This window comes from Nyctibius grandis, chromosome 4 (assembly GCF_013368605.1).
Source record: "Nyctibius grandis isolate bNycGra1 chromosome 4, bNycGra1.pri, whole genome shotgun sequence".
Taxonomy (NCBI): domain Eukaryota; kingdom Metazoa; phylum Chordata; class Aves; order Nyctibiiformes; family Nyctibiidae; genus Nyctibius; species Nyctibius grandis.
In genome coordinates, this window is record NC_090661.1 from 36,510,470 (window position 1) to 36,528,801 (window position 18,332).

The window sequence follows — 18,332 nt, forward strand, 5'->3', positions numbered from 1 at the left end:
TCAAAAGCTGACCAATCAGAATCCCCTCTGAAAATTGTACAAATTCTTGTTTTATGATAACATCAAATCATGTCTGGGAAGGAATAAGTGTGCGCATAAGGAAGAGGCTCTCCACAAGTTACATTACCGTTAACTTGAGTATAAGCCTGTCATACTGAGTTTTTTCATGTACTTTTTCCAGCCAAACACGTTGAAAGGTGCTCAGGAAGAAATTGCTAATTTTATGTCTGAAGAGAAGCATATAGGTTTTCATTGAAGAAAGGCACAAGTTAAATTCAATAAAGTAGTCAGAATGTATTCGTAAACTGTGTATGAAAAATTGCCATGTACAACTTTGCTGTATCTATGTGCATATACAGACGACAGACAATAAGACAAATTTTCTTACAAATTAATTTCTTTAAAACATCAAACGTAAATACACACATCTCAGAGAAAACATTTATCACATAAGATACTTCTTCAAAGTACATTCATTAAACACAGAACATGAAGAATTAGTATTTCCTAACTTAACTGATGATTTTTTTCCTTGAAAAAATAAAATATTTTAAAATACAAATATTTCTTTTGTATCTCCAGGCACTTCTCAGAAAAGGGAGTACTTGGGATATTTATGGTAGAAGTTAAAGTAATTTTTCTATGATTTAACAAACACCTGCACAACAACAGTCATTTCAATTTTGAAATATCTTACTGGAATTCCTAAAAACTGATACATATAAGAATGTATTTTGAAGAAAATTAGATTAAAATATGAGATTAACATTACAATATATTGAAAGCTACCTAGATCTCCAGAAAAATTTCAAAAGAAAGAGCTCATTATTCTCTAAAGATATTAATCTTCTCTAGGATAACTGAAAGGGTACCACCATAATGTTTTATTACTGCCCTTTAAATTAATTGATTCTAGCATCAAATCCAGAATTAAGACTCCCAATATAAAGCTGCAACTAAAATGAGGAAATATACAAGATAAGGAGAGCTGCATTTGAAACTCTGGTTCAAAGCGATTTACATGGCTCCTAGAATTAATCATACTCCACTTATCTCCCTAGGGTTCAGAGATGTCTTAACAACACAATCAATTTAAATGATGGGGATAGGTATAGATGCATAATAGTGTGATAGCCTTACTTTCCTGTCAGAATCCTATGATTTAGAAAAAATATGAGTCTATAAACTAATGAATTTTACAACTTTGTTCTGCACCTATCAATTGAGCAATATACCTAGAAGTCCCTGCTCATTGCAGGGGAGTTGGACTAGATGACATTTAAAGGTCCCTTCCAACCCAAACCATTCTACGATTTTATGATTCTAAGTCCAGAGGTTTTTTTCCACTCTTGCCTGTTTTGAAGTGCAGACACCGCAATTAATAGGCTAAACCAGTTTTGACAGTTCATTTTTAGAATCTACAAGACAAAATAACTGGACAGATTTGCCTCACATTCATATTTAAATTAGGAGTAAACTCCACCACAAAATCTACCATGAAGTTTGAGAAGAACCAATCTCAATCTTTTTAACACAAAAGTTTTTAATGAAAATTACAGATAATGTAAATGTTCTACTTCAATGAGTATTACTCCATATTTTCTTGAAAATGAAAATACAGATTCATAACCCATTTTGCCCCTTGGCAAGTGTTCCATCAACCTCAAAAATAATAAATAAAAGGGTTTTTTTTAAAGGCAAAAATTAGATGAACCATTTTTATCATTTGGGTGCTCATATATATTACAAACATTTTAAGAGTTTATAAATCCAGAATATGGTTGGGGAAAAAAAAAAAAAGCTTACAAAAATGTTATACGGAAATGGGTGCTCTTCATACCAGTTTCTCTTGTTTTCCCAAACGCAATTCTTGAGGATGAAATGGCTGATACTAGCCAGTTTGCTCTTATGTTGTACTTAAACCTTTTAATTTCTCTGGTTCTTTAAAGATTGCCTGGTGCTAGTGTGACAATTTAGAGAAGTTATTATAGTCTAGAACTACTACTTTGTGTAAAGGAAGGATGTGTGCTTTTTACAGCATAACTGGCTTTTTGTCTTGTGCAGATCTAATATTCTTCCACTATGTTGATGGCGCAGCTACAGACCTTTAGCAGACATCAAGCATGTAGACTGGCTTTAATAAAGGCATTTAAAAATGCAATGCAACTCTTCTGTTAAATACTCTGCAAACACTCTTTGAAGAAAAATATTAAACACGAAGGGTGGAAAAGTGCAGAAGGTGGTGAGAAGCAAACTTAATTAAAGATGTGCTTAGGCTGTATCTGAATAAAAACCAGGTTTGTTGAGAAGGAACAGGGTAAAGGAAATCACACCAATTCTGCATGGTCTTAATATTCTGCTTAAAGCAGCAGACAGATCCAGGCACAGGATGGATTTTATCTCGGACTTTGTGGTACCTAGACTCAACTGGAGTAAGAAGCAGAGCAACACACAAGTCCAAAATATCATTCTGCACTGCTCTGCCCCAATAGCTGTTTTAATGCACAAAACATTCTGAGGTAGTAGCTAAAGATTGCCTCAGACAAGCTAAAGAGCGTGAAGCGTTCGTGCAATAGGAGAGGAATAGCCATACAAAGTTTAAAAAAAAGAGAAAAGAACACAAACACAGGAGCATAAAGAGTAAAAAGAGCAACCAATCATAGATAAAAAAGGGACAGAAACAGCAACATCTTAACAATTTTCACAGATAACTTGAGGAACTATACAGAGTACCAGCTGACAAAAATGAAGCATTTTGGTTTCGAAGCAGTGTAATTCCTATGGTCTTCTGCCCCTCTGGTTATTTGTCATGAGACAAGTATTTTGCTACTGTGAGGAATTAGCTGATAACTAACCAACTCTTTTGTCTCAAGCAAAATTACACAGGCCTAACAATCAACAAACTTGTATGTATACATACAAGCAATATTTGCACTCAGAAACAAAAACAAAAGTTACAAAAAAATAAACATTTAAGCCATTTACCTTGGCAGGTTGTATAATGGTGCCATTCTGAAACACGCAACAACAGCCCTTTTGCGTTGTTTTGACAGGAGTTTGTGCCAAACAGCTTTCTTTGATCTCAGTGGTTGTTCAACCTATGAGAAAATATCTTCTAGTACATACATTGGAAACTTCAACTTTTCTTCAAAATTTTCTTTTCAGCTAGTGGTTAATGTAGGTAGCAAATTAGAAAATATTACAACCGCTCCCCATCATCTGAAAAAAATGTTCTTTTGGGGTTTTATTTTGGTTTCTTGTTTGTTTGTTTGTTTGTTTTGGGGACCTTATATATAGTATCTCTCAGTTTATACAGAAAAGCTCAAGATACCAGAGTATCTCATGTGTGGGACTACTTGGTAAAAATTCCAAAATGGTTATTTTGGCTGTTTCTAACTATGCATATTCAATCGTTCATGTGAATGAATTTCTGTGCTTTATCACTTGTGAATGAAATGGATTAACTTTATGTGAGAAGAGTACGAATGCCTTTTTGTATTTAAATTGTATGATTTGAAAGAACAGACAACTGATTCAAAATTTGCTGCAGCATCCTCAGGTGCAGAAATAAGAGATGGACTAAACCCAGTATATTAAAAATAAGTGCACATGCAAACATCTCTTCCTGAATTTAGTTTTCAGCTACTGAATGGTGATGATTTGTGTACTATACTTCTCGCAACTGTTCACAACGTTTTGCAGAGGCAAATAGATCCTGAGATCTCCCTGAAGATAAAATGAGGCACTTCAACAGATTACATTAAAAACTTTGCATATATACACATCTGTATGTGTGTGCGTGTGTGTGCGCATGCATGTGCAAAAATAATTTTTATCGGGGAACTTTAATACTGACACTCACTGAAGTCAAAATAATCTCTACAAGGAAGAAAACTCATGGTACTTTAAAACAAACAGAGTATAGACATTTAACTTTTTACCTGTTCCAGATGATACAGAGCAGCTGATATCCTCTGCACACGTTCCACATTTCTCTCGGGGTCAGCAGGTTCATCACTCTTCAAAATGTCTTTGTACAGATTTAACTGCCATTTCACAGCTGGATCATCAGACTAAAACCCAACATATTTCATATGTAAGCTGCTGAATAAAGATACTGAATTTGACTACCACCACTATTATTCTCATAGTATAATAAAGAATGTTATAGATACTCCCACTTTTAGTCAAAATCTGTCCCATTGTAGTCAAAATTAACATCTGCTAGCTACTCAGAAAAATGGTATTAGATTCTGTATTCTGTTGGGTAACTGAACTCAGTTCTTAAGCGAGGTTCTGTATTTTTATTTCATGAAACCAAATAAAGCACCGTGGGACTTTCGTATCCCATTTAACTACATTAAAAGTAAGGAAGCACATTTAGTACTGGGATTGAGTTTAATGCCTTGCAGCAGTTCAGTGCTGACAGTGAAAAGCTGTTTTATGGAGTCTATAAAAGACAGCTTGAATTTCAGTAGGTGAAGAGATACAGCCAAAGGTTTTGGGTTTTTTGCAAGACAGAAATAGAAAAAACACATTAGAATTACTTAGTGTGTCCAATTCAAATTTTTCTAAGCACAAATTTATAGCAGCCAGTCATCGCCCATGACAGATAAATGAGTCACTCCTATTATGTTCAAAGACTGTAGGCAATGATCTAAATTATTTATTATTTACAGAATGATGAGGACTCCATTTTGTTATCACCTTTGACAGTGTATTCAGCATATAAATAGTAGGAACATAAATGTGCTTGTAAAACTCTGAAGTGTTAAGATGGCACAAGCTTTTCTTATTTTATCATAGTCACTCTAAAATGCATATATACTTAAGAAATACTATTTAATCATAAGTTCAAGAAGAGAAGCTGAAATACTATAGTGTCAATTTTATTTTCTTCTTGGAGTGAGTTGGTTCTAAGTGATTATATCTTTAAAACTACCAATATCTCAGTTCTTTACTCTTGTCCCATTCTATAGGACTTCCTGAAACTTGAAAATACCAGCAAAATCTACTAATTAACTAATTATTGTCATGAAAAAATTATGAAGAAAAATGTTAAATGGCAATTTTTCTAATAGCTTTTCACATTATCTTTTTTTTTGTGTTTTTTTTTTTTATGTATCATGATAAACAAAACAGCTGTGACTTCCGTGTTTTAAAAGTGCACATCAGCACCTTTAGACAAACTTTTTTATATTACCTTTTCCTGCAAATGTAAGTTGTTACGTAAATGCTCTTTGACTTCATCATCAGTGTCTCTCTGTAGAAAGGTAGAAGTATTTTTCAATTCAGATCATGATTCATCTCATAAGAATATGTACAACATAGAACAGCTATTATTTTAATATTGAAACTTAAACCTCTGTTGTTTTCAAAGTATGTAAGTTACCAGAAGGGCATGGGACAAAGGCTTTCTTTTATTTTGACCACAAAACAAGGATTAAACTTTGAAGAGAATTAAAGCTAACGGTATTTCAGTATTTGGTCCAAATGAATATGCATACATAAAAATGTACATTGTATACAAATGGAAAATGACATGGAAATGACTGCAGCTGTCTATACACACCACTTTTTCCTGTGAAAGCACAATTAGTGGCTATAATTGCTTACAATACATTGATATATTTGATTATATCGACTGCTTAGATATCTATGCCCCAAAGTTCAGTTCATAAAGTTCTGCTTATTTTGCATTAAAAACTATTACAAAGTATACACTTACATGGCTGTATCTAGCCTTAGCCAAAGAAATGAGCTCTTGATCTCCAGGAGTACACATATTCAAACCAATAGGGAGCATCTTTTTAAGTGCAGCTACAATCAAGGATGTTTGTATGGAGTACAAATCCCCTCTACGTTTTGATTTCTTTCTCTCTTGATCTTGTCCTCCAGACTATAATTAAAAAAAACCAGAAAAGTTAATGACTGTAATTCTCTGATCACACTCTGTTTTCCAACACGCTCTTCCCCTAATGGTCCAAGGAAGCTATGTTCCTGATGTAGTACGATTAATTAAAAACGCTGTTGTAGAGGAAGGATGTACAGTCTTGAGCGGGAAATGTAAAGAAATACTTTTTGTGTGCACCAATGCAGAAATTGCAATAATAGTAGTATTTTAATAGCAGTAACATACTTTTGTGTGCATTCATACATATGAATCTAACTATATTTTCTGAATCTTACCTCTCAAATCAGAAACAACCCTAAAATTAAAAGCTGAGTCAGTCTCAGGGGACACCATTAGTTCTCAATATTACAGAGACAAATTCAGGATGTTTACATTTTTGTTAGTAACTTACATAAAGATAGTTATCCAGGGTCTCAATGAATGAATATTGTCTGATTTGTCTCAACTGAAAAATACCACTATCTAAAAGGCTTTGATTCAAGGTAATAAAATGACAATGAATTATTGTCTCTGGGAAAGCACTGCCCTTTGGCTTTGGCTAATATAAGTAACTCTGGGATGAAAAATTAAGTCTTTTGCATCTTTGGAGATCATGAGTAATAGGAAAAGGAAAACAAAAGAGACAGAGAAGTAAACAGTACAACAGAATAACATCTGCCCTGTCTTCATACAACAGACACTGTACAATATTTCACATACAAGTTTTCATTTATGAGACAGCAAATCAAAATCTTTAGAACAGACCCATATATTTAATGAACATACAGTAAACAACAACAACATAAGAATAGCCCAGTTCTGAATTCTGTACCTAGATTAAACTCCTACTACAGTCTAGGGGAGTTTTGCCTAAGATAAGATTTCAGAACTAGGCCTCCAGGCTTATACAACACTACAAAATAGCAAATGCTTGCGTTTAACCCTCCACATCCTTTTCCCTCTGTCAATTAAGTTTTACTGACTACTGTTTTTATAATACATTCTGTAGTTCCACATAAGGATACAGCAGAATGCATTGCAATTCATTATTTACCAATTATTACCACACTATTGTCACAGTAATCACTGGAAGAAAAAAGGCAGCCATACATACTCTACTCAGTGGTAAATTTTGGCAAATTCTGATTTCTAGATGGTGAATCTCTGTGTACGTAGCCGGTGTTGAGCATTTTGCAGGTCAGAGGGAACATACAATGGATGTGGCTTCCTTTCCTAAGGAACTAACAATTGCAAGAGAGTACTCTGCCTCAAAGCTTTGCTTTTGGAAGTGCCTTAGAAATAGCAGTGATGTAATGGCTATAATAATGACATTATTTGTACTCTACATTGACAGCAGACAAACAAATCCCACAATGTATCACTGTATTCCAGTGGCGTCACTATGCATATTAAATAAGGAATAACAAAATATATAATAGATACATTTAAAAAAAAAAAGTCAGAGAAGGAGAGATACTGGTTTACTTTTCTGTGTCTTTATACTTGACGACATTTTACACATTCAGTTTTCTTTATTTTCATTTGAGATTAATGACTAGGTATGAACAAGATAGGTGAACCTTAAAACCTGAACATTTTTAAAACATGAAAAGAAGATCCATTCTGCCTTTGCCATCAAATTCTGCTGTCTGTGAATTCACAACTCCTGCTGATAAATGTATAAGTAGAGCCACAGACAGAAACCTAAATGACAATGAAATGTCTCTTTCAGTTCTAATATGCACCTATATGAGTAAACACAATATCTTCGTTTCATATGTAAAGAGCATTAAATTGGATATATTTTGTCTAAATAATTAACAGCGCTAAAAGGATCTCAACAAGAAGGATATAATCTGGTTGCCTAACAACACTCAATGATCTTACTTCTCTGAGGATTTAAACACACAAATGAACATTTCTTCAACAAACTTATACAGAAAAAGAATTACAGATCCTCCAGGAGATTCGTAATAATTAAATACACAATCAAAAAGAAGAAAGAATTTATTTATACTAAAAAAAACCAGCTAAAACTGATGAAGATGATGGAATTAATATTTTTAGTATTTCCAACCCTCCTTAAACCTTCAATTCTCCGAGGTTATCATGAGCGCATTCATTAAATCCTACTCTATATACCTGGAGAAGTTTGACAATAGCAAAGCGTGAAATCAGGTCTATTAGTTTAACACAACTGCTCACTTTTTAACTTATGCCTCCAATTTAATTGATTAAACCCTCTTCACAGCATCATGTGTGCTTCTCAGCACATAGTGCAAAGGGAAAGATGAAAGGGTTTTATGCTCCATTTTGCTGTTCATTCTGCTTCATCAATGAAGAACACACCATAGGCTGAAAAGTACTCATCTGTATTAGAAATTCATAGTAAAAAAAGATAATGTGAATGCTGCAAAGGAAGGTGAACTATGGTTCACTGGAGAGAAAGGAAGCTTTGAATAGCTTCCTTCAAAAGCTTTGTCACACCTCACATCTTTAGTAAAGATCATTTTAATTTTGGAAAAAGGTAGGATTTGTACTCTATCTTATTTAAACTTATTGCTTCTAATACAATCTTTTATTCATCTACAGACAGGGTATAGGTTATAGCACATTTCTCCCATATATTTTTCTTGAATATCATATGCCAAATACATGTTTCTGACGACTCTACTTAGGCATTGCTTTTACGATGTCTGCTTCAATATATTAGCAAAGAAATCAGAATGCAGAAAGTCAGCAGAGGCAGAATGTTCATCTGAAATAATTACAAAAGCTAACTTTACTACATTTTCACATTAAGCAACATGTGGGAGTGCCAAAGGGAATTTCAGCTGCTCTGGTCAAATACTGCCACTTTAACTCAGAGGAAATTTATAGTAGGTGGAACCTGGGCCTTCACTTTGTGACGCCACTGCTATGAACAATGGAAAGAATGCTTGGAGCCTGATAATCTCTAAATCTAAAACAAAGACACATCATGCACTTTGACCTGTACCTTTACTTGCATGGCCTGTATGAAAGAAAAATAAAGGGAAAAAAACATAAGTAAAAGAGATGAAAAGATGATAATTTCACAAGTTAGTAATAAACTTACTCAGCTTTATCAGGACAATAAAAATATTATGTTTGTAGCTAAAACAATGGACTCTCAGTTTAAAAATCAAATGAGATCTTAGTGAAGTACTTTTTATTCAGCTGAAGTTTTATTAAATGATTGAACTTCTGAATTTATCTGTCACTATTCAGCACTACCATTTGTTGCTTCAGCACATAATGAAGTACATCTAGTAAGCAAGCACATCAATATACTAACTACTGCATCTTTTCCCAATATTGTTAAAAGGAGGAAGGTCTCCGGAACTCTGGATAGTCCAATAATGAAAAATATTCACATTTTCACCAAAATAGCTCTTTCTACCTCTTCTCCCCACTAAAATATGATTGAGAAAAATTATATTTAGAAATGGAAATCAAACTATCACTGTGAAGACACAGCGTTTCATTTATAGATGTATTTTCCCATTGCGTAGCTCTTTACTGTTTTGAAGACAGTCTGAGAGAAAACTTGACTTAAGCTCATATCTCTCAGCAGTACCCATTTTGAGAACATTATTATAAACTCAACTGTAACTCTCACACATACACAGTTTTTTTTTCCTGTTTATTACATTAATACCATAAATACACTCAAATAAACATGTGTTCCATAGTCAACACTATATTATCATTATGTCAGGCAATCTTAAGAAGCTAAAAAAACCCCCACATAGTTACGGTAAAACAGCAAAAAAATTCAACTGTTACTCAAAAGAATCCTTGACCAGGTATGGGAAAATACTATAGAAAGCAGTTGGTTAAAAACAAATGGAAGAAAACATAAAGACAAACAAGCCTCCCCTTCTGTGATAGCTCTAATAGCAACTTTGTTTTCTTGCTATACTTGAATTAGCCTCAAAATGTTGAAGCCAAGCTATTATTAAAATCTCTTTTTATATCCTACTATATTTATATCACATAGTGAAGAAAACCAGCTACAAGTCAAGAAAGACTAATCATAAAATTAAGTGTTAAGCATCTTAGAATCTTCAATGTCTTACTCAGACAAATAGCAAATTTTAATTGAAAATTTCAGTTGTGTGAAATATGTAGATGCTGCACAGACATTGCTCAGCAGATACGCACTGAAGGTAAGTAAAGACAAGATATTAATTATATTTCATTTATTAGAGATGACCATAAAAGTAATCCACTCATGATTTAGCATAGTGTATCTAAAGGAAACATATTCTATGCAACTGAAATATTCTCAGAGAGGAGATCTAAAATTCTTGCAGAAAATACTAACATGAAATCCTCTAATTTTTGTAAATTTGCAAATAATATGTATTACATGTTACAAATGGGCACAAACCACAATGTTGTTTCATAATACAAACTTGGATTTTATGACTGCCTCAGACTTCTATAATAGGTCTATCTAAATGCTTTTTAGAAATCATACAAAAAAATTAATAATGAGGGCCAGTCAAATAAAACTTCAGTAGGATATGCAAGTGTTTAGCAACTGAGGTTAAATATCCAGCCACACATTAATTTAGATTCCAAAACTTACACTGAAAAATTGCCCACATTTATTATGTACATGTGAATGTATACATTTAGTCTTTTATACCAATTAACTGTAAAGCACAATAGGACATCATTGCATCTTAATCAAAATGTTATTTTATCAACAAACCTATTAAGGGTTCAAAAATAACAGATTAGTGGAGTTGAATGTTTTTAAATTCTCCATTTCAACACTTCATCACAAATCTGTTATTTCAATGCAATCTATGTTACCAGTCTCTCTGACTGAAAGTTCTCTAACTTACCATTCCCCTCCGAGCAATCTGCTGCCATTTTTTTAGAAAAGAAAAATTAAAAAACTTGCTCAGCTGTTAATACATTTATTTGAGAAAATCTTAACAAAGTTAATATTGTATAATCAAAATACAATGGGTAATCAATTTATTGATTGTAATGATGAATCTTTTGTTACCACTATTAGCTACCGATAAATAATGTAATCCTAATCCTTCATCCTCTGCATATTTTTTTTCTGCACATGGCATGTAAAGATATAGAACCTTCCATACATGATATATCACACCTCACACACTACTACTGTCACAGTATCTTGAATCCTAGGAAAAATACGAAGTCTCTGTTGTAAGACAGACAGTATCTAAAGCAGTCCGAGATCAGCATGGGGCCTGACTCCTTTAAGAGACCCCAAACTGTTCAGTCTTGGTCCAACTGTTAATAGCCAGTGTTCATATTCACAGTTATCTATACATTCTCATGCTTGATAAACACTGGATATGATTGCTTCCACTAAAAATAATGTGAATAAAGAGGAACTGGTGATAAAGAGGAAAGTGCTAATTATTCTGTTAGCATACTACTTCCTGAGATGAATGTTAAAATTATAGCAAGAAATTATAAAAATAATGTTCCCTAATGTAATGTCCTCTACTGATTATTCTCTGAGGGTATAAATAAGTATCAAACCTTGGAAGAAACCCTGAGATTCAGTTACTTAGAGAATATCTTGTTTATTCTAAACTATGCAGTCTTAAAAAAAAATTATTCAGATCTAAATGTATGCTTTAATGAATGCGCTGGTTTTAGAGCACTTACATTATATATCACAAAATGTTATCGTTTTCCTGCTTGGAAACCATATATAGAAAACCAATAGAACACTTCTAAAAGATGCCTCATGTATCATGGTATTTAAGCCATCATGAAACAAATACTTATCTAAATGGTCAGCTGTTCTGCAATCACTCCTGCAGATATGGTACCACATTAATAAAATACTCAGTCATGAACAATACAATATTTTATTTCTTCCTATATTAGCAATAATAATGCAGTGTCCTTGACCACTATGATTTGATATTAATATGCTTACAAAAAATTATATGCATATAAAAAAAATTATAATCTTTCTGTACTTCTGTGTAATCTTTCTGTGATTCTGTGATTCTGTGATTCTGTACTGTATACCCATATGAAGAAAAGCACATGTACATATGCATCTACATCCCTCTTATGTATAAATACATTTATAGAAGCATTTATACATAATATATCTGTATATTTAAATATACATAACAGGCATTTCAAAATGTAATCTCAAAACCAAACTCTTTCAAATTTGGGTCATATAGATTCTTGATGTTAAATTCCTGTGATTTTATCCAAATCAGAGCAGTATGAGGGATACCTACTCTATTTTGTAAAAATTTGTTTTGCCATTCCTGCCATGCCAGATTCACTAAAATATGACACTTAACAGTTTACATCATATTATCCTATCCTATTATCATATTATCCTATTATCAATACTGCAGTGAGACACAATTTAGATCAAATATGAATCACCTGATTATAATCTATCATGTTTTAAAAAAAGTACACCTAATTCTTGGCTCTGCAGGCCAATTCTAATGTAGGAACACTGAAGTATATGTATTAAATGTATCCATAGCGATTGCCATATGACAAAAGTACAGAGGTATGTGTTAGACTCTGTTACTGTGCAACTGATCATCAAATAGCCTCGACTGTGCCCACTACTCATCTCGCTAATGAAGAAAATACAAACGTTTCAATTCTATCACACAATTTCAAGGAGCTGCATCTTGAGAACAAGAAAACACATTAAAAATTTCCTTTTCTCCAAATATGGAATTCTCTATATAGTTTGAATTGCTGTTCAGTGCCAGTCATGAACTAATGATGAGCAGAAAATCTGTTATTTTTCCTTGTAAACTTTCCAATATCAGGGTTTGGCTTAACCAAGTTTCAGAACTTAAAAAAGTATACTAGAAAAGAAGAAAATGTTTTTTAAGAGAATTAAGAAATATAACAGCACATTTTATCTGACTATTGTCTAAAGTTGGACTTACAGTAGCTAGGTTGCAGACAGTCAAAATATAGTGAAATACAGAACAATAAACACCACCACTTCTCTGGAACATTTTCAAAATAGGATTACTCCAAACACATTACAAATATGAATAAAACAAAGGGTTCTTTGCTACATTTACAACACTAATTTGGAATTAGACTTCAACTGGATTTAGTTGAGTAAGGCAATCTTCCTCTGCTAATGTCAAAGCAGCATTTTTACCTTGACAACATGCATTTTCTCTATATACAGGTAACAAACATACTTTGCAGCTGTCATGTCGGCATCTTGTCATACAGAAAATGAGCAAAAAAGAAATGAATGTGGTCATTAACAAGAAACAAGAACATGTGCACATGTGGCACACTATTAATAAAGAGGTATATGCAAAGACAGCATTCATCCATCAAAGCTGACAGAACAATGTTGACTGATGTTCACAAGGTCAGGCAACCAATGTTTCTTCACTTGCTTTTATAAAAGTTTACTTTTTTTTCCTGAAAGATCAACAATCCTTATTATATACTACAACCCATATACTTTTATATGTTTAATTTTTTTTAAAATTAAGACCATTATTTTAATCTTGTGTCTTTGACTATTTAGCAGACATTTAATAAGTAACTCTAAGGTACATAGCCTATATTTTGCATAGTAGTTGTCATGCCTATCATCAAGAAGCAAAATTATTATTTTGTTTCTTCTACCAGCCCAACAATTGCAATTTGAGTAGATTTTCAGAGCCTTCTTACAACATACTAAACACATGCTGAAGATTTAACTGATCCACAAATTTTTATTAACTTACTTTAGACATCTTGCTCTTGGTGTCTCCTGTTAAAAATGCCAAATTGTTGATTTCATTCTGAATCACAAAATTTTGTTCTTCTCTTTTGAAATTCTAAAGATAAAAAAAAATCACCAGAAGTTTAATTCATCCACTTGTACCACATTTATATTTAAAGACAGAATGAAATGGAAGAAAAAGTATACATCTTATCTTACATGTGATTTACACCACAGGATAAAAACTTCAGCTACCATTCGAAAAAGTTCATCAGAATCTGCATCTGGTTTCTTTAGCCAATTGGCCCTAATTACAAAAACAAAAGAAATGTAAAATAAGGCAACTGAATTTAACAATCTCTCTTTAATAGATCAGGTTACATTTGTATAGTTAATCTTGAAATTTAATGAGAATCACTTCAATTTTCCACAACTATGGTTAGAGAGACCATTTTTCATGGCAGTTTAACTCGTCTCCAACAAAACTCCTAATTCTTGGCTACTTATTTTTGCCTGCTCCTGCTCCTCATGGTGCCAGCACATGTTTTTGTGCCTATTCTGTGAACCAGACCGGAAAACAGACCTGACTGAAAAGCAAAACTCTTTCTCCGAGTATTTATCTTCCTCTCCACCCCCCGCCCAACATGTTATGAAAACTTTGTGTTGATCCAAAAGGGAACACTATAATGGGGAGAGAGGAGGAAGAGTACAGGGAAATGAATGAGTGGGTAGAGCTGTAAGGACTAACTGCTTCAACTGGTTTATTTTTGTAATCTAGTAACTAATACAACTTCAGTCTGGGTCTGTCTGCACAAGGATGCTCAGAAAACTTGGGCAAATGGACTAACAGATGCAGCTCTCTTAAATGTCTCTAAATTAAAATGAATTAATATGACCATACATAAAGTGGGCATCTGACAGCAGACACGGAAGGAATTGTTATAACTTATGCTCATTAGCTCTATCTGTCTAGTTGGATTTCTTCACAGCCCAGTTAAATCTGTTAAAAATTTGAGTGTTTCCTTGACAACAAGGTCTAACATAGTAAAGCCTTGAGTTAATCTAGAAAAAGCAAATAATTCTCCGTGTAAATGGTTTCACAGCATAAATGATCATGCATGCAATGAAAATGCTCCTAACTAGCCCAATATGTGCTAACACCTAAAAAAATATAAGTGGACAATGATTGTGTAGAGAAGAACAATGTTGTTAAGGATAGGATTAAGATACTGTAGATACTGAGTACTACAGATACTTCAGATACTCTTCTGAAGAGCATCTTGGGGTCACGTTCTGGGACAAAGGAAAGTGAAAGTGTAGGCACAGAATAATCCTTCAGTAAATGGTTGAGGAGAAAAACTTCTGGTAATTCCAAAGGCAATACAATGTTGTCCAAACACTTTTTTATTTCTGTCTAAAAAAAACAACACAAAAGATTAACATCTTTGTGCTATTATCTACAAATAGAATAATTCAATTGAGGCAAAACAGTTTTTCACACCTTCATTAACAGTTAAGGGTTTTAGCCATTTTTTAATTTTTGAAAGGCATATTCATTTGTAATGTCATTGGACTGCAGTAACATATATAACAAGTCTGGTCAGGATATGCATTCCCAATGGCAATAGTGCAGTTACAATACAACCAAATAAGCCAAATGCATGTGAGAAAAAGGTATGAATTCAAGGTACATCACTCTGTAAGTTAAGAATCTTAAAATACGCAGGATCTGATTCTCAGCATAACATTGTGTTCTTTTTGATTATCTGATCATGGACTCCAGTATGTTAACTAATAAATATGAATTTAATTATTAGTTTTTATTTACCTGTTGTTGTCTACATAACGTATCAACATTGGATAGAAGGCATAAAGGTCTCTACAAAGAACAGCAAACTCATCGAGAATAAGTAGCTCAGCTTCTTGGGTGTCAGCTTTACTATCTGCTCTCAGTTGCTCCTCTTCCATCACGATCTTTATAGCTTTCTTCTTCAATTTCTCCAGTGTTGGAATAAAGTGAGTTTTGAGCAGATCAGGCCTGGCTTTGCTGATGATAGGTTGAGCATAAACTATACATAAAAATATAGATAATCCTATGATTAATGCACAATTGATGTTTTTTATCGTATTAATATGAACTCTGCAGTTCTAGAAAACAAAAGTCAAAGAGCTTCACATGTCTGGAGCATCATAAAATTTTTAATGACACTGAATATACTTTTGTAGCAACTGTGTGTATTGAGAGATTAAAAGCTAGTTACTGGGAATTGAGATTATAGGTACTTCAGTCTTACGTCAATTAAACTACCATGGTTTTGGCAAGTCATATCTAACTTAGAACCTAAACAAAGTAGGGATTGAGACACAAAATCCTCACAAAAATACTGTTGGGGTGTTGTTTGTGTGTGGGTTTTTTGTATACCATGTCAGAAAATAGTCAGAAGACAGTGTTCTGGAAGAATTCCTTTACCTCTTTTGCCTTGGGCAAGCTAAAATGCAGAGAATGAACGACTCATTCAAGATCATAGATCTATTTTGTACAAGCATTAGTAATAAAATGCAGACCACCTGAGACAAAAATCCTTTCAAGAACCACACTAGTACATTATTTCCTTACATAGATATGCAGCAACTACAAAACTCCAAGCAGTGGTCTCTACAATTAAGCAGAAAACTTCTTACTAAATTTTAATGGAACCCTTATTATTATTAAAGGTCTTCCAGTATTTAAAATAATACTGAAAACCCAGTACCAATGGGGCATTAAAATTTAGCAGGAAATTATTACCTTTACATGGATTTTCTTGAACCACCTTTTTGCATATTATACTCTTACATTGTTTAAGATTAATGATAAAATTTGGATAAAATTTCTTTAGCCAGCTAGCTACTAAATGTTACATGACATTTTGAGAAATCTTTCTGCTCATTTAATAGCTGGCACAGTAAATCAAGCAATGCAACTAATTCTGAACTTGGGCTACTCCTGGGATTTTTTCACCATATACACTTTCTTTTCCTTTTGTCTTGATATTCCATGAACAGAATTCACAGGACTTATACCCTCTACTGCAATACTCAGTTCTTAGATGTCTTGAAAACCAATGGAATTGACAACTCCAAATTAAATGCTAAGGCTCTTATACAGTGCATAGAGAAGGTAAGATTTTCAAAATCCATTATGTTGTATAGAAAGCTCTCTGCTTTCAGTGATGCTACAATGTGTGCATAAAAATAATAATAAATGTTTTTTAAAAATTAAAATATCTTTCTCTTAGTGTTACTTATCTACTCTTTATCTTTCTTTCCTGCTGTTTTTAATTACTATTCATTATTATTATATCACTAGGTAATATGGTAAAGTGTAGCAAAGTAATTAAATATTATTAGGTACAATTACTCTTTAAAAATATTTACAGTACCTGCAATTCTTTTCATCCAAGATGCTTCATCTATTCCCAGATTGTTGTTAATGATTTTCAGAATGTTTCCAAGAATGATGCTCAGATGCTCAGATGTTATCATTGTACAGCAAGGCCCAGAACTTTGAGGAACACTCTCAGGTCCTCTTTCCCACCAGTAGGATAAATAGTTGCATAGCATGGGTAAGATAACCTCAATTACATGAGGCATTTCAGTATACCTTGCTCCAGACTCTGCTAAATCATTAATTTCCTTTACTAGTCCATCCAACTGAGGGATCTCTGGACACATCTCTTCTACTGTATCAGGCATACCTAAAACTGCAAGTAAGGGTAGAAAAGCAAAAGATTAATTAACAAAATAAAAGAGAACACCTATGTTCATCTATGTTTAAACCCTAAATACAAATAACATTGTCACTCAGTTTTTTTTCTGTCACCATCTTGGGCAGATATAACTATAGTAAGACTTTGGGGTATACACGTGTGCTGGTTTGGGCTGGGACAGAGCTACTTTTCTTCATAGTAGCTAGTATGAGGCTATGTTTTGGATTTGTTCTGAGAACGTTGACAACACACTGATGTTTTAGTTGTTGCCAAGCAATGCTCACATTAAGCCAAGGACTTTTTCAGTTTCTCATACTGCCCTTGTCCTTCCAGCTGCTTCTCTACAAGAAGCTGGGAGGAGACACAGCCGGGACAGGTGACCCAAACTGGCCAAAGGGATACTCCATACCATAAGATGCCATGTTCAGTATATCAGCTGGAGGGAGTTGGCCGGGGGGTTGTGACCGCAGCTCAGGAACTAGCTGGGCATCGGTCAGTGGGTGGTGAGCAATTGTGCTGTGCATGACTTGTTTTGTAAATTATTATTATTATTATTGGTATTCTCTTCCTTTTTTGTCCTATTAAACTGTCTTACCTCAACCCTCGAGTTTTTTTTCCTTGATTCTCCTGCCCATCCCACTGTGGCGGTCAGGAGTGAGCAAGCAGCTGTGTGGTGCTTAGTTGCCGGCTGGGGTTAAACCATGACAGTCTGGGTCTCTCATCTCATAAATTATGTCTTTCTGATGATGTGCATATAGCACTGATGTAGACAATAGTTGCCATAAAGCTATGGCTTTACTGTAAGGTGTCCTGCACTGATCTGGTGAGTAGCTCAGCTATGTAAAAGTGCAGAATTGAGAGCTTATATCAATATTGGATAAACTCTGGCCATAATTTACATAATCATTCACAACTTTCACATCATTTGCGAAAGATTAAA

The 18,332-nt window shown here is 33.7% G+C and overlaps 1 protein-coding gene across 2 annotated transcripts in view; it reads right to left on the reverse strand.

Moving 5' to 3' along the window:
* The window catches only part of RYR3 (ryanodine receptor 3), a 255,747-nt gene that overhangs the window by 43,870 nt on the left and 193,545 nt on the right, over positions 1 to 18,332 (reverse strand). For both annotated transcript variants that reach the window (XM_068397601.1, XM_068397600.1), the window contains exons 66-73: positions 17,066 to 17,386; positions 15,472 to 15,712; positions 13,863 to 13,950; positions 13,666 to 13,758; positions 5,729 to 5,899; positions 5,204 to 5,263; positions 3,942 to 4,073; positions 2,986 to 3,098 (exon numbers count right to left, since the gene is read on the reverse strand). In XM_068397601.1, the coding sequence (XP_068253702.1) occupies positions 2,986 to 3,098; positions 3,942 to 4,073; positions 5,204 to 5,263; positions 5,729 to 5,899; positions 13,666 to 13,758; positions 13,863 to 13,950; positions 15,472 to 15,712; positions 17,066 to 17,386 (1,219 nt within the window). The remainder of the gene's footprint in view (positions 1 to 2,985; positions 3,099 to 3,941; positions 4,074 to 5,203; positions 5,264 to 5,728; positions 5,900 to 13,665; positions 13,759 to 13,862; positions 13,951 to 15,471; positions 15,713 to 17,065; positions 17,387 to 18,332) is intronic.